Source organism: Pelecanus crispus, chromosome 5 (assembly GCF_030463565.1).
Source record: "Pelecanus crispus isolate bPelCri1 chromosome 5, bPelCri1.pri, whole genome shotgun sequence".
Lineage (NCBI taxonomy): Eukaryota > Metazoa > Chordata > Aves > Pelecaniformes > Pelecanidae > Pelecanus > Pelecanus crispus.
Window position 1 is genome coordinate 63,553,134 of NC_134647.1, and position 24,907 is coordinate 63,578,040.

Here is a 24,907-nt window from a genome sequence, read left to right on the forward strand (position 1 = left end):
AAAAAAGGGTCTTTTTGTTTTCAATCTACTCTTTCCAGCACTCTGTAGCGCCTGCTTTATTATGCTTAAAATGCTGTCCTGCTGTGCTCCTCACTGCAGTTTTCTATGCCCATCTGTTGTCTCTTGTCTCTCTGGGACAAGGAACAGTTGGAAACTACTTACAAATTGTGTTCAGATTCACTGAATAGTTCCCAGAGGGGGACAGAAGGGGAGAGAACCTCTTTTACCTCCTGCCTTACAAGCCAGGGCTTGTTACAGAATTGGTTGCTTCAGTGTTTGGGCAAAATGCAGCACGCCAGTCTTTTATCCCTAGCAGGAGCAAGGCAGCAACATGAACCTCTCGCGTAACGACAGGGTTGCTGAGTAGCCTGTAGTGAGCATCCCTCTTGGTCCCTCTTGTTGGAGCCATTAGGAACAAGGGTGTCTGAGAGGGAATGATATGCTGGGCTGGTGGGCAGGGCTGTGGGGGTATGGATAGGGGATTTCCAGGCTGACTTTTTAAAGACATATAATAATTCATACACTTCTGCTTGTTTGGGGGCAAAAGAAGGTATATTTCCTTTGAATAATTGAGTATGTTGAGTGGAATGGTTCAGGGGCTGTTGTCTTTTTTGTCTTCATAGGAACATGCAAGGAACTTTCTGTGGCATAAATTACTTGCTCGTAGGGCAGGTAGGGGGCTTGTAGTGGACATTTTTGCTAACGTGAATCCAATTTGCATTTTGTTGGCAGGGACTCAGCAGGGCTAAGAGGATGGAAAATATTGCAGAAATTTGCATCTCATCACTCTTGTGTTTCAAGTAATCATAGGCTTGGAGAAATGGACCAGGAAGAGGCTTCCAAAATGTGGGCCCCCCCCTTGCCCTGAGTGAAGGTTGAGGTTGTCTATAAACCGATCTGGACAGGTGACTGCCTCACCTGTCCTCAAAAGCTAGGAAAACGGAGATTTCACACCCTCCCCAGGCAATTTGTTCTACTGCTTAACTAGACTTACAGTCAGAACATTTTCCCTTGCATCTAACCTAAATCTCCTGTGCTGCAATTTCAGCCCGTTATGTCCTGTCATTTTCCCAGTGGATGTGATGATCACTTTATTGCTTCAGTCTTTGCGGAGTTCTTCACGTACCTGGGAGTGTTGTCATTACCATGGCCCAAGCCATTCCCTCAAAACTAAACATTCCTGGTTCAGTCTGGCCATCCCCACTGTTTTCCAGAGCTCCTAACTATTCTTGCTTCTCAGCTGTTTTAGTTGATCCCCATCCTTCCCAAAGTGTCGTATTCAGGCATGGAATTGGAGACACCATTCCATCTGAGTCATTGCAAAGATTGCGTATCTGCTGAAGCTACAGATATCCATTTAGTTTAATCAGTTTTCAGAGGAGAGGTGTAACCTGAAGTCATCATGATGTAAGGAGATTTTTTTATTAAAAAAAAAGGACAAAAAAAAAAGGACAGGTCACAACAAGAAAGGTATTTAACAGGAACTAGCTGCTCTGTGATGAACAAATAAATGCTTCTCTGTGCTTTTCTATTCATATGTTTTCTTTCCACTTGAACTTCTTAGATTGTAGAATCATTGGTAAATTTTTAGATATATTTTGCAAGCACCCTTATAAATAGGAACTATTTTGAAGTATGATGGCAGTTTAAAAAATTGTGACTTTTGATGTCTAAAATAAGGAATTGCTTGTAGGCGTGTGCACTTATGTTGAAGAGAAGACCATGTGGCTAATGGAAAATGTCAAACCCTTCACTTTGGCTCTCTGAGTGTTTCCATAAAGGTTTAAATAGTAACATTAATAGAAGTGTGAACCTCTCATTCTCACACGGAGATGCTCACTTCATGCCTTTGTCTCTCGCAGAAATCTTCTTTATGTGTATCCTCAGAGCCTTAACTTTGCCAACCGCCAAGGATCTGCCAGGAATATCACTGTAAAAGTCCAGTTCATGTATGGAGAGGACCCAAGCAATGCTATGCCGGTGAGGGAAGTACTTTGTGCTCCATGTCAATGCTGCATGCCAATAAGGCAGAGTACCTGTTGCAGGCATAAAATCCCTGTGTTAAAGAAAACCTTGCTGAAATACATTTCAAAATAACAAGTCCAGGGCAATATAAAATTACAATATTTCAGAACAAAGAGTACATTTGTATAGAGTTTGCAAAGTAACAATGTAGTAGCTAGTATTTTAACCTGAGATGTTTGCAGTGGACACCCTTGTGTTTGGAATAGCATCTTTGCTTCCATGCCAAAAAAATTAAAGGTGGTCGTTATATTTGTGTTCGGGGCCAGAAGTGATCAGCACTTGGTGAAGATCTGCATAGGGGTGGTTACATTCATCAGTTCTTCAGCCATATCTATGTGCGTGTGTCACTGGGATTATTAAAATTGTGAACTTTTCAGCAACTAAGTACAACATTGCATATAAGTGAAGGGGCATGAAACAAGCAGATGCAGCTATACATGGTTGCACAGACTCGTGAATAGAGCTGTAAATGTCTCTGTGGGATTATGGAACAAATTCTTGGCACAGTTTTATAGGGGGATTTCTGTGGTTTTTTTTTCTTTTTTGCAGGTCATCTTTGGCAAATCTAGCTGTCCTGAATTTTCCAAAGAAGCATACACAGCTGTAGTATATCACAACAGGTAAAACACATGACAGCTTGTGAAAGGACATGGCCCCGTGTGAAAGGACACGGCCCCGTATGGGTAGTGTGATTCCACCCAAAGGAAGTTTTACCAGTGTGAAAGTGGAGTAACTCACCAGTGACTCTGTCTCAGTGTTAATTACTTAACAGTGACTATCTGCATAGCACTCACAACAACTGCCGTGTCAGTTGATACTGTCGTTAGAGTTTTGTGATGACTGGGAGCTGGAGTCTTTGTTTGCTCTGGTACAAATCAAGAGCATTGTGTCAGGGGCTGTGATCCTGAGTACGTAGCCCAACTCAGCAGATGCTTTAAGTACAAGCTTCAAGTTGGTAGGCACAAAGATTTACGTTATAAACTCATGTGCTTTGTGGTTTTGCTGGAGCCTTTTAGACTTTAGTTACAAATTGAAAGTACTTGGTCTTGAAAATAATTTCATTGCAGCTGGGGTAAGGAGTGCTGAATCTGGCCTTAACATGTTGATAGTCTTTGTAGCTGTACCAGGGAGAGATGTACTGGGGAGAGAATGCTGTCCTGCAGGTTGGGGGTTGTGGCAGTCTCCGCCTTGAGACGAGTTTATCGCTCATGGGGAGCAGCGCAGTTCAGAATGCCTGTGTGAGGAGGGGGCTGCCACTTTCATTTTTTGTGGACTGTAAATGCATACACAAAGTTTTTCCAGTCCTTGGTGATCAGAAAGTGAAGCTTTAATCCCTTGGGATAGTCCATATACTTCCTGCCCTCCAGATACCTTAACTCAAAGGATTTGGTCTTGAGCATAAGGTAGTAAACCACAGTGTTGGTATTGATGACTCAGCTGAGGGTCTGGTCTCTGCACAGATCGCCTGATTTTCACGAAGAAATCAAGATTAAGCTTCCAGCCACTTTAACCGATCACCACCACCTGCTTTTTACTTTCTACCATGTCAGTTGCCAACAAAAACAAAACACTCCCCTGGAGACTCCAGTCGGATACACTGTGAGTGTCTTTCAGTCTTTATGTTTTTCAGCACAGGATATATTCATAATGCGTTTGTTTGCAATTTGTTTAGCATCACTGTCAACTCATACACCATTGTAGAATTTGAGAATTTGACAGTCAAGCCTGCAAAGTTCAAGAAAGCCTTAAGAAGTGTGTGGTTTTGTTTTTTCTTTTGTTAATTCTTCCTCCTTCAAGTGGATACCGATGCTTCAAAATGGACGGTTGAAGACTGGTCAGTTCTGCCTACCTGTTTCATTGGAAAAACCGCCACAGGCTTATTCAGTGCTTTCTCCAGAGGTGAGTTGTTCTTGATGCTGAAAATGAGCAGGAGAATACTTCTGTTAAAAAGTGAAAGAGTGTATGTGCACATATATGTGTGTGTATGCATATGTATTTTTAACTCTCAGGTTATTTATTTCTTAAATAGTGTGAAGTTTAGACAGGTGCGTGTGTGGGTACATGTGTGTGATGTGACAATGAAATGAAAAGAAATGGCAATTGTAATTAGAAGTGCTCTGCTTTCTGTCACGTCCTTACTCATCTCTCCGTTAACTTGCAGGTTCCACTCCCTGGAATGAAGTGGGTGGATAACCACAAAGGGGTTTTCAATGTAGAAGTTGTTGCTGTATCATCCCTCCACACTCAGGTAAATGTTAAGAGCAGTCATTGTAATAAAAAGAGTTTGATAGTCTTTTGACAGTTGAAATGCTGTCAAAGTTGATACCGTGAAGAGTATAATAATTACTTGTAGTGAAATTGCAATGTCATTTCCGGTTCTGAGCCAGCAGACCTGTTATTCCACCTTCTGCTGTGAGTATATTTGAAAGTTCTGCTTAAAAATATGAGCAGTTTGGCCTTTATTCACAGGGGGTGAATGGCCAACAGTGTTTTCAGACCTCAGACTGTTGTGTTTAATACAACGGGTCTGACATACAGTCCAGGCAAATGATGTTTTCTTGTTTTTCCTTTTCCCCTCTGCCTCTTTTGTTTCTCCATGTATTTTTCATCTTTCTTTCTTTGATCTGAAAAGAAAGACAATAATTTTGACTAATCATTTCAACTTTTGTTTTATTAATTCCCAGTATGTAATTTGATTTTTTTTTTGTGTATTTTATTTCTGCTGTAGATAGTAACATTGTTTTAGTACATCTTTGTCTGTTTTTCTAAGAATGCACAGTCTGTGTGTCCTCTAGTTTCGCTCTGACAACTTCTGAACATTGGTTGGTTTCAGTTGAATTAGACATATGGGCAGAGCTCTCAAAGATGTTGAGTTTCTGCTAATTTTGTGAGATTAAATGGTCAGATAGAAGAATGAGGGAGAGAATCCTTCCATGAGGTACAAATCCATAGGAAGTGAAGTTACTTTTGGAGCTTCTTGCTGATTATTGGGTTTTTTTGCTTGTGTGTAGGACCCTTATCTTGACAAGTTCTTTGCACTTGTCCATGCTCTGGATGAGCACATGTTCCCTGTGCGAATAGGAGACATGAGAATTATGGAAAACAACTTGGAAAATGAACTGAAGAGCAGCATTTCAGCTTTAAATTCCTCTCAGCTGGAGCCGGTAGTGCGATTTCTTCATCTCCTGCTTGACAAACTGATTCTTCTGGTAGTAAGACCTCCTGTCATTGCAGGCCAAATAGGTATTCTATTTAAGTTTTATAGAGAATTACATAGCTGAAAGTTTGACACTTCCAATTTTATCATATTTATGTAGAAATAAAAAAGTCAATTTTTATGCTTTATTTTAGTGCCACTAATACACCATGTATCTTCAAAATAAAACATGCTAGCATCCAGATCAGTGGTGATATACACAGGAGCAATATTTAATGCAAAGGTTTCCAAGAATGACTAGTAATTTGGTGTCCAAGTTGAGACACCAGAAAGGGGCCTGACTTCCATGAGTTGGCTGCTCAGCATTTTCTTAGCACTGGAGCCTGTCAAGGCATCTCCATACTGACATTGAGAAACTAAGAATTTCAGCCTTACTAGTCACCTTGGAAAATCTTGAAGTAGGTAAGATAAGAAGATCCAGATGCTGTATATTCCTCTAGCTGTTGTGGATCTGATACTGTCAGCATGAATAATCCTTCGTTTTGCTCCCTGTTACATGCTATGCTCTGGCAGTACAAAAAAATCTCAAGTGCAAGTCAGGATTAGCTCCTTAGTATTTAAAATAGCAGTTGGGATTTTTTGTAGGAAACTTGAGTTTGGACATGATGGAATACAGGTATCTAAGACTGCTTTAAAAATAGCAATCATTTATGTTAGAAACATTATCTTTCTGGGGAAGAATTTTGCTTGAATTTTTATTTTGTATTTTAAAGCTCTTTCACTTTTTTAGTCTTCTGTATTGGTTTAGTTTGTCTGTATGGAGCATTGAGGACATTAGTGTCTAGTTTTAAAAAAAAATAAGACTTACAGTCTCCAGCTGCTCTCTGCTTCATCCCTAATTTGTTTAGAATATCTGCCTCTGTCTGCATGTAGATTTCTGTGCTCATTTTTAGAACGGATTTTTTTTCCAAAACAGAATGGAATTGTTCTTTTTTGATACAGTTTGTATTTTGGCTGAGGCTTAAATGGAGGAAATAATTAAGTGAGAAAATTATGATAAATATCCAAAGGATATTATCCATCAATTAAACAAGGACTTAATCTTGTTACCATTGCAGTTGGTGACCAAAGTTGGTCTGATTCCAGAAATCAGGCCTAAATTCATTAAATTAGTTATTAATAAAAGTGGAAGCTTATCACTGCAACACCTGTCTTCCTGTCAAGCTGTTCATTAGACCTAGTTCAAATACCAGCTTCAGTTTTTCATGAGAAATGCTTGCTATACTCTTAGCAAGCTTCACCATTTATCCTTTAGAAGGTGGACAAAATGCACATTTAGGATTTGCTTATGGGTACTTCTGCAGTCTAAAACAAACTCCTCACATTACTTTCAGTTAACCTGGGACAAGCATCTTTTGAAGCAATGGCATCAATCATAAACAGACTTCACAAGAACTTGGACGGAAACCAGGATCAGCATGGCAGGAACAGCCTTCTTGCTTCCTATATTTATTATGTTTTTCGCCTACCAAATACCTATCCCAACTCACCGTCACCAGGTAGCTCTTTTTTCATTTTATTTCAAGTCACAGTTTGCTAAAAGCAAGCAGAAATTGCTTGCTGGCAGGTGCTCTTGAGCTCCAACTGCATGCTGGTTCCCTGCCAAGCCCTGTTATTAACTTTCTCTATGATCCAGTGTAGCCATTTACAAGATGAGTTTAATTACAGTTAGCCATGTCAGAGATTTAACTATTTGATGATCTTAAATAACAGTGTCACCACTGAAAGACCATGAGGCTAAATTATGGCAAAATACTGTTTTTTTTAGTTTTGTTTTCTGTAGCAAGTTAGACAGATGCGGTACACTCTTGGCCTGTCATGTTTCCCAGTCTCCTTCACTAGTACTTTTGTACTTTTCTCTGGTTCCAGCAAAAGTTGAAACACTGGCAAAGGAGTGTGAGGTCTTATGAGGAGCAGTTGAGGGAACTGGGGTTGTTTAGCCTAGAGAAGAGGAGGCTGAGGGGAGACCTTATCGCTCTCTACAACTACCTGAAAGGAGGTTGTAGTGAGGTGGGTGTTGGTCTCTTCTCCCAAGTAGTTAGCGATAGGACGAGAGGAAATGGCCTCAAGCTGTGCCAGGGAAGATTTAGATTGGGTATTAGGAAAAATTTCTTCATGGAAAGGGTAGTCAAGCATTGGAACAGGCTGCCCAGAGAGATGGTGGAGTCACCATCCCTGGAAGCGTTCAAAAAACAGGTAGACGTGGCACTCTGGGATATGGTTTAGTAGGCACGGTGGTGTTGGGTTGATGATTGGACTGATGATCTTAGAGATCCTTTCCAATCTTAATGATTCCTAGTTTTTACTTTCATTAAAAATAACCCAGTCACCAAGCCAGGAAACACGAAATTGCTACTCTACCCTTAACTGGTTTAGTGGTGGACTTGGTAATGTTAGGTTAATGGTTGGACTGGATGATCTTAAAGGTCTTTTCCAACCTAAATGATTCTATCATTCTATGAAATACTTGAAAACACATGTCTGGATACAGGAGGAAAACAGATTAATTCCACCCCTCTTGAGAACAGGGGATATATCTGCATGGGGGAAGGGTTGGTGTGAATGACAGCCACAGAAAACTAGGCTTTGGAAGGACTGTTGTGCCCAGCACTTGCTTCTTGCATGGAGTGGAAAACCTCTGAGAGGGTTGGGAAGGTTGCGTACTTAAAACTGTGCCCAGTTCTTCAGTGGTTTTTGAGTCTGAGGTCTGGAAAGTATCTCTTTAGCTAAAGGCATACCTCACACTTGCTGCCTAAATGCACAGGGAGATTCCTGCTTCCCACAGATCAGTGGACAAAACAGCTTTTTAATCCCGTCCCTTTCTCCCTGCTGCTTGCCTTGGAAAACCAGGCAGAGGCAGGCACAGGGAAGATTTCATTACAGGCTAGACCTACTGTTTATATGGAGGGTTTGCTGCATCAGGGTGGTGTAAAGCAGCATGAGATCAGGGCTCTGACTGATGATCTAACAGAGTGTTTTTTCATACACCACCGTAGGTCCTGGTGGCTTAGGGGGATCAGTGCATTATGCCACCATGGCTCGATCTGCTGTCCGACCAGCAAGCCTTAACTTGAATCGCTCACGGAGCCTCAGCAACAGCAACCCAGATATATCTGGGACCCCCACCTCACCAGACGATGAAGTTCGCTCGATCATTGGCAGTAAGGTACGCATGCACTGCTGAGGGTCTTACAGGACCTTCAGCATCTTTTATTTAATCTTTAAAGAAATAACATGGAAATTTTTGTGACTTTTTTCCTATGAAAAGATGTCCTTACTAATGGCCCCTTCTCAGACTTTTTCTGGCAGTTGCTTGTAACACTACTGAAACTCCACTCCTTGAAAATAGTTGCTGATCTCTCTGACTTGTTGGAGACCATCCTGGCAGTGTTACTTCTACAAGTATGGTGGCTAGGGGCAAGATTCCTTCTGAACTTGTCTCCCCAGGACTAGTAGGACACAAATGGTTTTACAACCTCACTTTTCACATGGCCAGCAGCCGTATCCTCTGACCAGCTCTGTTATGTCTCCCCAAACCTTGCATCCCCTACCTTGCCACCCTGTGATCCCACTCTTACCTCCCAAACCAAAACTCTCTCTTCTCCTCTGCATTCAGCACTAATGGCTGCTCAGATGCTTTCCCTACTACCTATGTCCAGAGCAGGTATCTTGCACACAGCAGGAATATTCCTAGTCCCTGCACAGGCCAGAGAGGGTTTCAGATGGTTAATGAGTGACCATAGTCCAGCCAGCTGAGCTGCAGTGTGAATTTATGGTGTGCTAACTCTGCACCCATGCTGACCCCCCAACACCTAAAAGTGTCTTTCCATTGTGGGCACATTAGTGCAGAGCATCTGGCATGGTCTTACTTTGGCTCCTAAGGGCTCAGTATATGCAACTCCTGCAGAAGGGCCTGTCCCTCTCTGGTGACTTCTAAGTACATAGGACTGCTACAGTCCCAATTTGAGCACTTCAGTTTTTGTGCCTAAAATAGGTGGGAGGAGCCAGGGCAAATCTGCTGTATTGGTAATTCCCTTCCCTGAGAGGCATGCCTTAGCTTGTTTGGGGTTGTCTTTTTTAATCTTCAAACTGTGATAACTTACACCAAGATGAGATGCTTTCCCACCTGTGACCCTTCACTCTTCCAGCACAGCTGAATTCCTGAGCCCTTTCAGAGAGCTATTATGTTCAATCCTTTGGAAGATCAGTGAGCAAGTTTTTTAATAAAGCCATCAGCCTGACCAGACAGGCTTGACACTGGTTGGTCCTGGGTTTTATAAGAGCAAGAAAAACATAGATTCAGAAAGAGGTTACCAATTTAAAATGAGTAACAACATGATTTGCCGACCAAATAAGAGGCTGGAGAAGTGTGGGCAGGCAAATCATTATTTTTTACATCAAAGTTTGCACCTAGAAGCCTTAAAATATTAAGACTATAATAGACCACTTCAGTATCTTGCTAATTAAACAACCGTGACCTTTTGTGAAATGCCATAGGCACTAATGTGCATGTGGAATTTACACAGGCTATCAGAAGTTTAACATGTGCTGGCTTAGTGAATAATGTCACAATACAAAATGAAGAGAGGTTTTCTTCTAGAGATGTACTTCAGGCTTTAAAGAAAAGCCTATTCTGTGAATAATTGTTGAGGGAAAAGTTTCCTTTAGGGTAGTCTGAACATCAGAAATTAAGCTCAGTCTGACTGTACAGACTTTTGGTTGAATATAATTACTTCTGCTTGTTAATATCAATAGACAAAATTAGGATGCTTCTTGAGATGCTGAAGCGAGTAAAAGGGTGCAAAAATTACTATTCTGTTTCTCCAAGTAATGGCTTAAGCACATTAGGGAACCCACGCTTCAAATTAGAATCTATTGTGGGAGGCTTTCTGCTTTAAAAAACACCAAATAGTGTTTTGTTGTTTGATGGAAATCTTTGGAGTCCAGTCCTGTATTGTTTTTTATTGTAATGTGAGATATTTATAGGTTTGGTAAATATGCTTTAAGTCTCCCCTTTATCAGCTTCTTACTTAATTTTGAAAATTCACATAGTCATCCCCTTTACCAGATTTGGAAGATTTCTGTTTATTTTCATAGCAGAGGAGGTTTTAGGTCTGTCACTTATTTTGCCTTCATTTGTGAATTGAGGCCATGTAAATTTTATTCCCTACTAAAACAAATTTATTAAGTGTCTAAAAAGACTTAAGATGAGATTTTATGCTTTAAGTGTTCCTGAAATGTTGGAGATGTGCTGGGAAAAAACAGAAAAGGTTGTGGAGTGTCATTGCCCTGACAGTGGATTTTCACAAAAGTGTGTTATGTTCCTGCACAGATACAGCTGCAGGTTGAACCCCAGAGACAGAAAAGAATTTAGTAGCAGTTTTGTGAACTTTTGAGTGACTCTGTCAAGCAATAAGAAGCTCTTGTACTCTTTTATTTTCCAAAGAGGAAAGAATCTTTTTCTTTTCAGATTTTTACTAAATGACTTCTGCTTCTGTAAACACAGTATACGTTTAACTTTACCCTCAGAAACAGTGACACGATTAGAAAGCTTGTGAGAAGAAATGTGTGATAAAGTAATTTTCAAAATTAGACCTGATTTTACAAACCATGAGCTTAGTTCAGCATTCTGCAAAGTCCTTTCAACTTAAATTCACTGTGAGCAAAATAAAGCATGTTTACAGCTCTGAGCAGGGCAGAGAGCTTTGATTTATTTCTTCAAAAAAGTAATTGATATTAAAACACTCTTTATGTGTGTTCAGTATTTTTTTTATTGGACATCTTAAGCAAAATTACAACATTGCTGTACTCTGCATAGAGGATAGCTCAGTGGATTAATGGTTCAAATCCCACCTCACAGCTCTCACACTGGGTTCAACTTTGAGGTGGATTTTTCTTTGCTGAGAGAAATAGATTGTTAGGCTTGGTGGACTTTGCAGCTGGTGATAATCTCTGTGATGAAATGGGCTGCACCTTTGCTTCACATATTGGGAAAAAGCCCTAAGTTGCCACAGAAACTAGGACGAAAGCTCTCGCTCTGGTGAGGATTGAAACAGATGTGTAGAATTTATAAGGAACTGCTATTTAGTTGTGGCATTGCAAAACTGCCTCTATTAGAGCTGGTTCCTGGGACCCAGGAAAGCCCACTGCATCCCACTGAATGTTCCTGACTTGGGAGCAGCCTGGATGACAAACACAAGTTTAAAATTTTCCTTTTCTTCTTTTTGAGTGCCTTGAGAGGGGAAGGGAGCAGAGAGAGAGGAGGTATCCACAGTAATTTTGCCCATATGCAAAATACTCCTGCCCTATTGCAGGAGTAGAATTTGGAGTACAAACTAGATTGAGCTTTTAAAAAGCAGGATGATTTTTCAAATATTTTGCCTGGCAAAGCAGGTTGGCTGCAGAAAAGGTATGTGCTCCTTCCTCTCTTTGCCACACTGCCCAGAGAAAATACCCAAATGTCCATGTGAAATCCAGCAGTGCTGGATTTTTATTTCATGAGTAGGAAACTCTGTGAGAGCTGACAGTCAGTCTTTTCAAAGTTTCTCAGCATTTCTGTAAGAGCTGTAGAGCTTATAAACTGTGGGCTAACAAGCAGTCTACCCTAAAAGTGCTGGAAACCTCAGAGAGCATCCTTTGTGGTTTTCACATCTGTGCACCAATTTTCCTCTGTCACACTGTAAATCTGGGCTGGCTCCATCTAGTGAAGTGAATGGTTCAAACTGATCAAAGTAAGAGTGGGATTTTTCAGGAGGAGGATAGTTTTTGAATGTCAAGCATTACAGATACGACAGGTTGGACCAGAGCTGTCAACAGTATTAGTGTGGTGTATGTGTGTGATGAGATATAAAATAAAGCTCTGGACTAAAATGTCTCAACAGACACCTGAGAATTCAGACTGCCTAAACAGTGCTAACTGGTGATGTGTTTGCAGTGTACCCGGTTTGATTGCTTTTAAGGACTAAACTTTGACTACTGTATGGCATGCAACATGTAATATTTCTTTCCTTTCCCAACTGCTTTCTATTACATGCCCAGGGTTTAGACCGCTCCAATTCCTGGGTAAACACTGGTGGTCCAAAAGCAGCCCCATGGGGATCCAACCCCAGCCCAAGTGCAGAGTCAACACAGGTGGTGTCTTCGGTAGAGGTTTTTCTGGCTTTGTTTTCCCTGATGTTTTCCTGTAGAATATCTTCTTTTCAGTGTATATTCCGATTTGGGTGGTTTGGGGTTTTTTTTTTTTATTTACTTATTCCTTGAAAGCTTTGTGAGTTTTATTTTATAAATTAGCATCTTCTTCCCTACCACCTCACTACACTGCATGAAAAACCTCAAAATGCGTGAACGTGTCCCCTTCTTTCATTTCAGTGGTTGCTGGTCTGTGAAATGTAAATGCTGTGACTGCTTTTCTTTTCTTCTTTCTCTCTAACACTAGTTTCAGCTTCAAGTGGAGCATATTTCTAAGTGGGAACATTAATCACAGCTTCATAGTTTTGTCCATGTTTTCCATTTCTTTTGATGTTGTGAACCATTTTGCCATTTTCATCAAGCATTCAGTATTCATCGTGAAGTAATCCTTGATGACTGTTTGAGTGGAATATTGTTAAACCAAAATTGGTACACATGTAAAATTCTCTCTTAAAACACGTAAATTTGCGTGCTGGAGCCAGTCACTTGCTAGGGCCAATTATATCCGTTCTGTGTTGCAAAGTATGAAAACTTTATAGCAGCTTCAGTCAGAAAGACTTAACTTATTTAGCCCCTATTGCCTGCTGCTTTCCACTGCATGGTTGCCTTGAACGTACCTCTCAACTGTACCTCCTTTCAAGTTTATTGGTCTTCCAGAAATATTTAGTCTGAGTTCACTTGCACTCATGGCAAATTATTTCCTTCAGAAACAGCACTTCAGTAATTTTCTTATTCCCTGTGCTAGTAGCAGCATCGCTGTGGGGTACATCCCCACGTGCTTGGTCTCTGGTAGATTGAGAGGTATGGGCTGAAATTACAAGTATTACCTCCTTGACATATGCATGTTGATAAAATACAATGATGAAAAATTTTCATGCTTTGCAGCATTAAGTGTTTGTGCGTAAGAACATGCAGTTATTTAAATAGCCTGTAAGTCTTAAAACAATAAAAAGTACTGTCATCTTGTTTAAACCAAATCTGTAAATGAATAAGAGTTTGAGAATGCATAAAAAGGTGTAAAGACAGTAAAAGCCTACAGTTGGAACAGTATTTTTGTAAACGTACATTGTCCTTGAGCTGCAAAACCCATCCACAGCAAACTTTAATGTCCTGTCATCATTCATTCATCTCCACTCCGTAGGCTACGGATCGAAGTTGTAATCGTATGTCTTCGCACACTGAGACGTCAAGTTTCTTACAAACATTAACAGGACGGTTACCAACTAAAAAGGTAGATTTCAGTGAAGACAATTCATATTGTGGGGCAGGGAGGTCAAGTTATTCTGAAAACATGATGCAATTTATTCCTTTATTTATAGCCTGATTTTTTTCTGAGGTCATTAGGAACTTCTGTTGCTTAGCACCTCTGAATATCCAGGCTGTAGTGAATATGAAGTATTCCGACAGAGTTGAATTGGGAAGAATAAAATGATCAGGAGTAGCTTATCTGATTTAATGTCCATACTGTTTGGACCCAGTTTATTACTGGCATCCAAAAAATATGAATAGCACTGTCTAGACATGTAAATGATACATGCTTGTGTGCACAATTATAATGTGCTAGATGGCTAGCATTACAGATGTGTGCTGAACTCAGTTATATAGGTGTTAATCCAAAGTGACTCCAGAAAGTGAATGGAAGTTACTTTGAAAGTGGACTCCCTTAGAAGAGATGAGACCCTACTAAACAATCTCAGAAAGGCAAAATACCTGACTTTGTGTGTAATGAAAATGTGATCACTGACAATGTCCAGTCTGTGGGTTGGTCCTCCTGAGAAAAGAAAGAAAAAAGCTGTTTCTTAGCCCCATGTTTCTTTCTTACTGTTTTAAGTCCTTTCTCACAGTAAATATACATCTTTGTACAAATTGCTTTATATATCCACTTTTTACTCCTTTTTCCTGCAAAAATCAGACCAGGCAGAAAGGTAGACTTTTAAACTAAACTAATTTGAGCACCAAACTTTTTTTTTTTTTTTTGGGTGGGTGGAAAATTCTTTTGACACTTGAAATTCAATTTTGGAGCAAGATGCTGTGAAACGTTTCTCACATCACATATCATAACATCATCCGTCATTGTTAGTTGGGGTTTTCTTTAAGGGATGCCCCCACTGCTGTCATGTTCCCAGTTATTTATTTTGCTTAACCTCATTGTTTGCCATACTTTCCGTGGACCGTGCTACCATTTCTCATGTGGACTGTTTTGTCAGCTGATGTTGAGGCTTGGACTAACTCTGGATTTGAATCTGTGTAGCTTTTTCATGAAGAGCTGGCCTTACAGTGGGTCGTGTGCAGTGGGAGTGTGCGGGAGGCAGCCCTACAGCAGGCCTGGTTCTTCTTTGAGCTGATGGTGAGCAAACTGGAAACACCTTGCTTATTGTCTTACAGTTCATAGTTTAAAACACAGATGGCAACAACTGCAAGTGACTTTGTTGTAATTTATATTCCTATAGGTGAAGAGCATGGTGCATCATTTGTATTTTGCTGACAAACTGGATGCGCCAAGAAAGAATCGTTTTCCTGAGCGTTTCATGGATGATGTAACTGCTTTGGTCAGCACAATTGCTGGTGATATAGTCTCTCGGTTTCAGAAGGTAATGGCAAACAATTAAACTGAACCCTGGTCAGAGCTCAGGCACCAACCCTCCTGCATGTTTGCTGGTGCCTAGACCAGGAATAATTGTTTGAAAACACACAGTGTGCTCTTCTTCATTTTCTTTCCCGTTTTTCTCTTCCTTCTCTCTAGGATACAGAAATGGTTGAAAGGCTCAACACCAGTCTTGCATTTTTCCTCAATGACCTGTTGTCTATCATGGACAGAGGATTTGTTTTTGCTCTTATTAAGACCTGCTACAAACAGGTGAACGCAGATAAATATTATGACTTAACTGTGAACCATAGCATAGCCCATTACTCTAATTTTCTTTAGACAGACAGTAAAGTATGGACACAGAATTCTGCTGTTCGGGTCTTTTTAGAGCAAGCAAGCCATTCTCAGGGTTGATTTAGAGTTTACACCCTCCTGCTTACACTCTTAAAGGTGAATTGGGAGTAATTCCCTTGAGTGAATGGACATGCAGCAGGAAGGAAGAATTATTCCCTCTGCTCATCATGTTCAGAGTAATTGAAGCAAAAATTAGTAGGAGGTTTTGTGAGGGAGCTCAGACTATCATGGTTTGTCAGCGGGTCTCTCAAGGATACATTGACCCTGTATGATCATATTGATCACCAAGCTCCCCTTCCATCCTTCTGAGGATGCAAGGTTTCCTCCCCCATAAAGAGGGTTCCTATGTTATGCATTGGGAAGCTTATTGGCAATGTTGTGGCAGGGAAATCACCTCGAACCACAAAGTTTTGTTTAACTACAAACATCCATGCTGACACTGTGTACAAAGGAGATGATAAGGTATCAGGAACTTAGGCTTAGACTCATTTTTGCTGCAGAATCTAAAACATTTTATATAAGGGGCAAGAACAGCAATAGCATTTGAGCTTTGTTGCCTATTGTATATTAGCCAGCCTGCATCTTTGACCTGTTAATGCATCACACTGTGTGGTCCTGCTTCTCACAACTCCCTACTGAAATCAATAGAATGTGGCTATCATATGTGAAGCAGGTAGTTCTTCATTTGCTTATATAAATATGGCTGTTACATACATCTTGTATTGATATATGTACCATTGGCTGGGATGTGTATGGCTTCTGCACATCAGTTTAATCTGTAGTACAAAGAAGTGATGTGAATATGAGCATTTAATGTTATCAAGCTCTTCAGTTCTTGCTTTGGAAATGGTTTTGGGGAGCGGTGGTGGGACAGGGGGGCTGGTGCTGCATTTATACTCTCTTTTGGTACTAACTGCAATCTTATGGGCTAAACTTGCCAGGTGTCTTCAAAGCTGTATTCCTTAACAAATCCAAGTAACCTGGCATCTTTGAGGCTGGACTTCCTTCGCATCATTTGCAGCCATGAACATTATGTCACCTTGAATTTACCCTGCAGCTTGCTCACACCGCCTGCATCTCCATCACCATCTGTGTCTTCAGCAACTTCTCAGGTACCCTGTGACAAGGATCCTTTGTGGAAATGCAAGCTGAGCTTTGTTCTGAGGCTTAAATCATGTGAGGCAGTTGTATTGCCTATATTTTCAGTCTCTGCTTGCTAATATGTTTTGGAAGTGTTTATTTAGAAATTAGTTTTTCCTGCCACATAGGTTTTGACTTCTTTTGATCTTATATTATTGAAAAAAGAATGCCCATATCCCTGTCCTCATAGTGACCACACATATTTCTGTCCTTAGGGACCTAGTCTCCTCCTATATTGGACAAACACATGAACATAAATGAACCATTAAAGAAAATGCTTGTCCAATGTTACCCTTTTCTTACAAAACAAGGGTCTTTCTAGCACACTGTAGCTTAATCCTAGCCTCCTCAGAAAAAGTAATTTGAATTAGCAAGTGTGTCATTCAAGTGGATTAATTAGTTGCAAAATTACATAAACTAAATTAAATTAAAGCCGTCTTAAGCTTGAATAAGAGTATCCATACATGAGTTAAAAGTTTAACTAATCCACTTTTAAAGGTTACTTGGCTTAACTTCCCTGAGGCCTGCCCTGTAGGGGGGAAGGCAATAACAACAAGCAGAATTAACAGAAGAGTTAGTGAGCTTGCATGTAATGTAAGTAGATGTGCCCAGATGCAAACAAAAAAGGGAAAAGGTAGTTTATGTAAGATTGTCTTTAATTCTGAAAACTTCTTCTAATGTATTTCATAAGCTTTGACCCTGTGTTCCAAGGGGCCTTGTTATGCAACTTCTGAAACTTGATTTTTTCACAGAGTTCTGGGTTCTCCACAAATGTCCAAGACCAGAAGATTGCAAATATGTTTGAATTGTCTGTGCCTTTCCGCCAACAGCATTACTTGGCCGGGCTTGTGTTAACAGAGTTGGCTGTCATTTTAGATCCTGATGCAGAAGGGTAAATCTTTACAATTTTTTTCCCAAGAGTTTTCTGTAGGTCTAAGTAAATGGTGGATGCAAAGCAAGTTCTGGCATGGCCAGAACTGATTTAAATTTGTGAGCTGAGAAGATAAGAAACCAGTTCTTTAAGAATCCTCTTCTTTATCCTTGCCCCTCATATTTCTTACTTCCTTGGCCCTGACTCTAAACATGATTTCAGTCACATTTTTCCAGCTGAGAAGAAGGGAAAGAAGTTCCTGCTGGAGTTTTAAGAGGAAAATAGCTTTTCTCAATTGTAACAAGAAAATAATTTTCAGCATTTAGGAAGTCTTTGTTGCTTGTGGTTTTAAATATTACAGTGTATTTCACCTGTGGTCCTCCCAGCTCTTTTTAAACATAAATTATGCATTGATGAGGCCCCTGCGGGTTACATAAATAGACAAATAGAGTCAAGCATGCAGAGTTTGTCGGTGACTTGCCTGGCTTGTGCAGCAAATAATTTTCTGAAGCAGGCGTGTAGCCTGTAGTCCTGACATCCAGTATGTTACTTGTGTTATTTAGGGCTGTATTCTGCCTTGCCTCTTTAAAACAGGTTTCAATGGAAATTATTGATTGCTTCCACAGTCCTAAGTTCTCTTGCAGGCATTTTTCTCAAGGTGGACTCAGAAATATCAGCCGAGTCGACAAATGCTGATGATTCATGGTTAATTCTGCCCCTTTACCAAGAGGTCTCAGGAGTTAAACGTTCATTCCATTTCCTGTTGGACAAGAAAGTGATGCCATAAATTAGAATATTTTCTTGTATATGTACATAACACGCTGCAGTCCCATTTGTTTGGCCTGAAATGGAAAAAGCAGCAAATCTTTACCCCATATACACTATCTGCAGAAATTCATTTTGTAGCATAGGAACACTGTGCTCACTGGTTAGCAATCAGGTCCTGTCTCTGACCATACTAGCCCTTGTTCTTCACAAACTTTGTGTTCTCACCTCCCTCCCTCTTGAGCTCTCTCACGTTGCTATTCTCAGCACTTAAGCTTGGACCAGGATGGTAATCTCTGCCCAGCTGCACAAAGGAGCAGCATGATGTTGCTGGTGTCCACTGGGGAGTCGGTTCCTCTCTCAAACCTTGTCTAGGCAGAAAAAGCCCCCTGATACCAGTTCAGCTCTGGAGATGCATTTTGATCAAAGCTCCTGAATTTTTTGTGGAGATATATACCAGTAATGCATTTGTGTTTTATTGTTTTCCAGAATGACTTGTAGTTTGCAGCTTATTAACTGTTCTCAGGTTTCAACCTTCTGCATTTGCCCTGGTAGATCCACCATGTAAAGTAAACCAGTCTGTTCAGATCTGCTCTTCTCTTGCCTGTGAAGACTTTTAACAGTCATAGAGTGTCCTCAGCAGGTTATTAGTAGAGGGTTTGAACACAACAAGCAAGTAGATGGACATCCCTCTCCACCCCTGCTGCAGGATAATGCAACTGGGAACAATTCTGAGCTTTCTCCGGTGGTGGCCAAAACATTTTAATGGCAGGCCATTATTGTGTTAGAGCTTTGCCGTAGGTCTTGATAGGAGATACAGAGCCTTCAATGTGTTCTGTCCTGGCTCTTTTTGCTCCATTAGCAAAATACGTTGAATTTTAGCTCACCCATTTTGTAAGAGCTCTTTGGATTGAGCTGGACAGAAAAGACTGCAGTACCCTGGTGCCTGAAGGTGGTGTGTTGGATGGATGCCGCTGTGCTAGGTAGCATGGTACATTACAGTCCTCCTCCAGAGCACCTGCAGTCTAAAAGATAAGACAACATGCAGATGAAACAAGCCAGCTGAATGTGACGGTTGCAGAAGTGGAGAACAGAGAGTGAGTCCAAGCAGCTAGACCCTGAATAGATTGTCTCTGCAAACAATGCTGTGGTGCTTTGGTTAACTCAGAATAATTATCGTTGCTCATTTCATAGTGTCCATGTTGCCCATATTGACTGATGATACAGCACAGAAGTGAGAAAATTGGAATTTGGCCCTCAATATTCAGCAACAAAAGTCAGTTTTCCAAAAGTGTGCTGTGTTGACACAAATTCAGACCAGGGCTGAGACAACAGAGGGGATGGTTGGAGGGCGGCAAGATCAATTCATTGCATTATCAGCTAGAAAGATTAGTGGGCCGTATTTCCTCCTCTTCATTATGAATTGATCCATCGCGGTATCTGCTCTGTTCTGGAAGAGTGAAAAAGAAATCCATGTAGCCCTAGGTTTGAATTACACTGCTTTGTTTGGATGTGTTTTCCTTATATGCAGTTGTGTGGCCTGCAGAATAGTTTCCCTTGAACTGTTAGAAACACAACTTAGGTGCCACTCCTTCAAAATAATACAAAGACTTTTCTGTAATCTTAATCTGAAGGAGCCAGTCACTTAAATAAGCATTTCCTTCCTAGTTGTTAAGGGTCTCACTAATTACACAATCAATCAATTGTAGGATCTCATTACAGCTTGATTAAAAAACACAGGAAAGAAGTGTAGCTACAACTACACTAATGTCCTCCTAACTTGTACTGGTGTCTTTTAAATCATTTTAACCCCCCAACAATCCAGTCAAAGCCTCTCATCTTTTTTAACCAGAACTCAACTCTACTTTTCAGGTAAAGTGGATACTGCCTGAAATTCAGCACTTGTTTTAATACCTCAGGTCTGAACACTGAAGCTTATGTTTTGCTAATGCATAATGTATGAGCTTCCTTGGCTGCTTCATGCATGGGGTAAATTTGTCTTCTTGGCCTGGTTTGCCTACAGAAGCAAATAGCTACAGAGATACCTGCTATTTGCTCTGAGAGAGTTTTGCCTCTGTGTGGTGGCTGAGGGAATTGAAAGGAGCAGAGCGAGTTCTTGAGAGATTCAGGGGAGTTTGTGTTTTCAAGGCACAAGCACTGAGTAGGCTCACGCAGGGTGCCCTGCAAAAGAGGATGGTGCTTGGGCCCTGCATCTTAATAATGAGGAAGGCTGTTTTTTGCTGTTTTTCCTTCTACCCCTCCATTTCTTTGACACTTTTTATTCAGAATTATGGATCTGTAGCCTACTGTTTTGGTTGAATAATTGCATGGGGGGTCAGGGAACTGAAGCAGAAACTTCCTGATCATTTGATAAAAGCAATGTTCTGTCTTAGGAGGGCTTTTCTGTCTGTAAATGGTGTTAAATGGAAACAAAAAAGAACACAACAAATAGTTTCACTAAACCCACTGTCGTCTCAAGTTTCTCTCCCTGTTTTCCATGTTCCCCAAATTCTCCTAATGGTCTTTAGTAGACTTGATACTTAAGCATAGCAGTAGCTGGGGCTTTGTTTTTGTATGGAAAATATGAGAGTGTTCACATTATATTGGGTGTACACCTCCACGAGATATTTTTGTACATTTTATATGGCATAATGAAAAGCCAGTAATTTGTAAAATCTATGGGAGATCAAAAAATATGTGTAATGGCAGTTTATGTGAAGTTAAAAATAAAAACCAGTATTTTTTTTTTTAAAGCCACTTAGTTACAAAGTATAGTTTGCTTTGAAGATATTAACTAATCTGCATGACCCAACTCTCTTTTAACAGTTTATTTGGATTGCATAAGAAGGTCATCAATATGGTACACAATTTACTGTCCAGTCACGACTCGGATCCACGGTACGCTGACCCACAGGTAAAGGCCCGGGTGGCAATGCTGTATCTACCTCTGATTGGCGTTATCATGGAAACCGTGCCTCAGCTTTATGACTTTACAGGTATTTTATATTTTGTGCTTTGAGTATATGTTCATCTGCTCACAAGATCTGAGTGTTTTGTTCTAAAATTGAACAACAAAACCCTTTACTGTTGGATGAGATTGTTTCTATTTCTGAATTATAACTTTGACATGTTTTCACATCCATTTCCTAAGCTGCACTTGCAAAATATATCCTCAATGACTGGTAACACTCAAAAGCTGCATTTGCCTACTTGTTTGCATGAAGTGAAAAACTAGCAATGCATTTTGGTTTACGTCTGGCTGTCAACTGTATATGCATAGCCAGCCTCCCTCTGTGTCTCTGACCTGCTTAAAAAGTGATCCCATGCACTGTACAATTCTCATAACAGTTCCAAAGTATAAGCAGAGTTCCTCTTCCTTTTAGTATGTGCTCTGTCAGTTCATTTCAGGTGTGCTTTGCACAGTGTTTTGAAGAGCAGCAGAGGTGGGTTATTTCAGATTAGGGCAAGGAGTCTGATCTGGAATAGTTTGGAATTTGGAGTCGTCTTCTACATCCTTTGAGTTTAATGACACAATAAAGCTGCAAGTAAGGATTTGGAGTAAAATATTCAAAGGGACCTGGTATGTTTTCAGAAGGGTTCTAGATACTGAGGTTGTGTAGGTTGCATTTGAAAATTCTTGTTTGCTTTGCTTTGCATGACCTCAAATAATAGTCCTATATACTTGCAGGACCCCATTAGCATGCTGATTTTCAGTTTGCATTCCCAGACAGTTCGATGAAACTAGCACTGCAGAGGGAGGCTGGGGAAAGAAACTTTGAATTTGAGGATTAACGAGATGCAAATGTTTCTCGGCAGAGAGTCACAATCAGCGAGGGAGGCCAAGCTGCGTTGCTGTTGATGATTATGAAAGCGAGGGTGGAAGCATGATAAGCCAGACAGTTGCCATGGCCATTGCAGGAACATCGGTCCCTCAGCTCACCCGGCCCAGCAGTTTTCTACTCACCTCATCGGTACAAAGCCATCTCTCCCTATTCCTTGACCCTCAATCTGTGTCGACAAGCAAATATTTATGCATGCAGGTCCTGTGGGGCTGATCAGTGAGTGGTAGGGACTCATATCAGTTTGCAGCTGGGTGTTACACAGGGAGGCAGAGAGTGAAAGACAAGGGGGAACAAATAACGTTTGCATGTTGTTGTGCCTGTCTCAGGGTATAATAAAATGCCAAGCAGGGATAAAAATCAAGAAACCTCAGAAAATGGAAGAATTCTCTTTTCGGATAAAGATTCTCTTTTTCTGAAACAATCTGATAAAAACTGTGAAGTGCAATGGTCATTATGAGCTCTAAGCCCTAAGTAAAAATTTCTACCAGATCTAAATCCCACCTAGCTGAAGCCATTAATGGGCCGTTTCCCCTGTTCTCTGCACAGGAAGGGAATCCTCCTGATTCTAGTAGCAGGCAGGCTCTTCCATTTCTCCCTCCTCTTCCCTTTACTCCTCCATCAGGACCCCATTTTGCTGGATTTTACCTGCACTCAAAGTGAGACACTGATACATACATGAGATAATGAATGGAGCCCCTCTGCTTAACTGTTAACCTGCTGGAGGTTACTAAAGGCATCTTGAGGGAACAGAAACTCATTCATGTGATGTGATTATTTTGGTTCAAACTGCTGCTTCACTTTTGTGGCTTGACTATCTGTGGGCTCCACTGAGCTGTTGGGTTGAGAGAGAAATGTGTATCTCCTGGTTGTTAGTAAAAAAATGTCTATTCACCTTCTGTTGCTGCTTGGTAATTATTTAGGCTGGGCTGGTAGCTGGTGCAGGTCCTAGTGATGACTGAAATGTTTGGACATGAAATACAGTGTGGCAAATGTCTTGACCTGTCTATTTTAGAGTGGCAGGCAGCACTCCACCTTCTCAACAGAGTCCAGCCGCAGCCTTCTGATCTGTCTCTTGTGGGTGCTCAAAAACGCAGATGAAAGCGTCTTGCAGAAATGGTTCACGGACCTGTCAGTGTTGCAGCTCAATCGCCTGCTGGATTTGCTTTATCTTTGCGTATCCTGCTTTGAATACAAGGTAGTGCTACATTGTTTAAACCTCCTGAAGTTCCTTCTAGGGCTTGCTGAGGAACTTTACACTCCCATCCTTTACACGACTCCAGAAAGGCATTTCCTGCTCTCTCCTAAGTATTTCCTGTATTCAAAATCCCAAGGCTAAGCAATTCTCTGTACAACCTCTAGCCTTTTTCCATGTTTACTTTTCAGCCATGCAAGTGTCTGTGCCTTGCTTCACTTCTCATGCAGTTTGTGCTGCTTGCCACTCATCTGGGAACTGCTGCAGGGAAAAGGGGTAGCTCTTAGCCATTTTGCTTACTACCAACAAGAAGAGAGTTTTCTGTCGCGGTGCTGGAGTCTGGGTAGATTAGCTAGCTAGCAACTAAACCTGTATTCCTTTCTTGCTGCATGTCTTTAGGCAGGAAAGATATTTTGAGGTGTTAATGCTTAGAAAATATCCCAGACTGCAAGAATCTTCCCTCATGGTCTCATTTGAAACTTGCAGGGCAAAAAAGTATTTGAAAGAATGAACAGTCTGACATTCAAGAAGTCGAAAGACATGAGAGCCAAACTTGAAGAAGCTATTTTGGGAAGCATAGGGGCAAGGCAGGAAATGGTCCGAAGAAGCAGAGGACAGCTAGGTAAGTAAATGTATTTTCTGTGCTGTCCCCTTTTTCCAAAACCTGCTACTCCCATCCCCAGTGATTACTTGCACCCATCTGTGATGTGGGATACTACCCATCAGGATCTTCAGGCAAAGAGACCCCTAGAAAAAGCTGTTTGCAGTTTGCAGCATGCTTCGCTGGCTCTGCAAAATCTCTACACTGTAGATGTAGTTCCATCTACAGGCAGTTTATCTGTTACTGGATTGCATTTGTGTACATGTGATCATGTCTCATTTATGGGATGTTCTTGCCCAAACTTCTTCCAGTGTAGCATCTTCCAGAGCCACCCTCTAGTATGTCCTGTGCAAGGATCAGAGTGGAAAACAAACTGCCTGATCTTGTGTTGATAGCTCTGAAAATGCCTGGATATTTCTGCTAACTTAATGAGGCTTGAAATAGCTAGTAGTTTGGGTAACAAGCATCTTCTGATGATTTTTGCTGTTTATGTTGTTTGGGAGGAAGGATGGCCCAGGGGTTAGGACAAGAATGAGAACTGTGGTTTTGTCTTCTGCCACAGGCATCCTGGTACATGTAAGCCAGTTATTGTGAGCTGAGTTGAATAAATATTTTAGAGGCATAATTGATCAATTTTTTCAGAGAGATAATTCCCCTGCCCTCCCATCGGTGAGAATAAAGACATAAAAGACTGTAAGGTGGGAAAGGGGGTCTCAGCATCTCTCCTGAGAACATTACTGTGTGCCAGTTGAGGACAGCATTATCACACTGCTGAGGATTGCCACACGCAGGCTCCTGATGTAGTCCAAGGAAGATGCTTCTCATAGCAGCCCTGATAGCTACCTCCCTGATTTGAGTATCTCAGCTGCCTCTCTCCATTAGCTCTATAGTGAACTGGTGTGTGGCAGCACACAAAGTGGTCTGCGTTGCTCAATACTCTCTTGCATACAAAACTGCTGCAGGTGAATTTGCCTCTCATGCCACTCAGCAGTGACAGAATTAGGGGCCACATAAACATCTTTGCCGGGTCCTGCACTTCGGTCACAACAACCCCATGCAACGCTACAGGCTTGGGGAGGAGTGGCTGGAAAGCTACCTGGCCGAAAAGGACCTGGGGGTGTTAGT

At 41.1% G+C, this 24,907-nt stretch overlaps 1 protein-coding gene across 1 annotated transcript in view; it reads left to right on the forward strand.

The window, feature by feature from the left end:
* DOCK7 (dedicator of cytokinesis 7) overlaps positions 1-24,907 on the forward strand; it is a 110,870-nt gene that overhangs the window by 60,215 nt on the left and 25,748 nt on the right. The window contains exons 15-33 of the mRNA XM_075711218.1: positions 1,863-1,980; positions 2,575-2,645; positions 3,486-3,624; positions 3,823-3,924; positions 4,187-4,273; positions 5,037-5,268; positions 6,577-6,741; positions 8,239-8,408; positions 12,281-12,373; positions 13,572-13,661; positions 14,682-14,777; positions 14,881-15,021; positions 15,174-15,287; positions 16,313-16,483; positions 17,264-17,403; positions 20,974-21,143; positions 21,964-22,118; positions 23,002-23,184; positions 23,668-23,803. Of these exons, the coding sequence (XP_075567333.1) occupies positions 1,863-1,980; positions 2,575-2,645; positions 3,486-3,624; positions 3,823-3,924; positions 4,187-4,273; positions 5,037-5,268; positions 6,577-6,741; positions 8,239-8,408; positions 12,281-12,373; positions 13,572-13,661; positions 14,682-14,777; positions 14,881-15,021; positions 15,174-15,287; positions 16,313-16,483; positions 17,264-17,403; positions 20,974-21,143; positions 21,964-22,118; positions 23,002-23,184; positions 23,668-23,803 (2,573 nt within the window). The remainder of the gene's footprint in view (positions 1-1,862; positions 1,981-2,574; positions 2,646-3,485; positions 3,625-3,822; positions 3,925-4,186; positions 4,274-5,036; positions 5,269-6,576; positions 6,742-8,238; positions 8,409-12,280; positions 12,374-13,571; positions 13,662-14,681; positions 14,778-14,880; positions 15,022-15,173; positions 15,288-16,312; positions 16,484-17,263; positions 17,404-20,973; positions 21,144-21,963; positions 22,119-23,001; positions 23,185-23,667; positions 23,804-24,907) is intronic.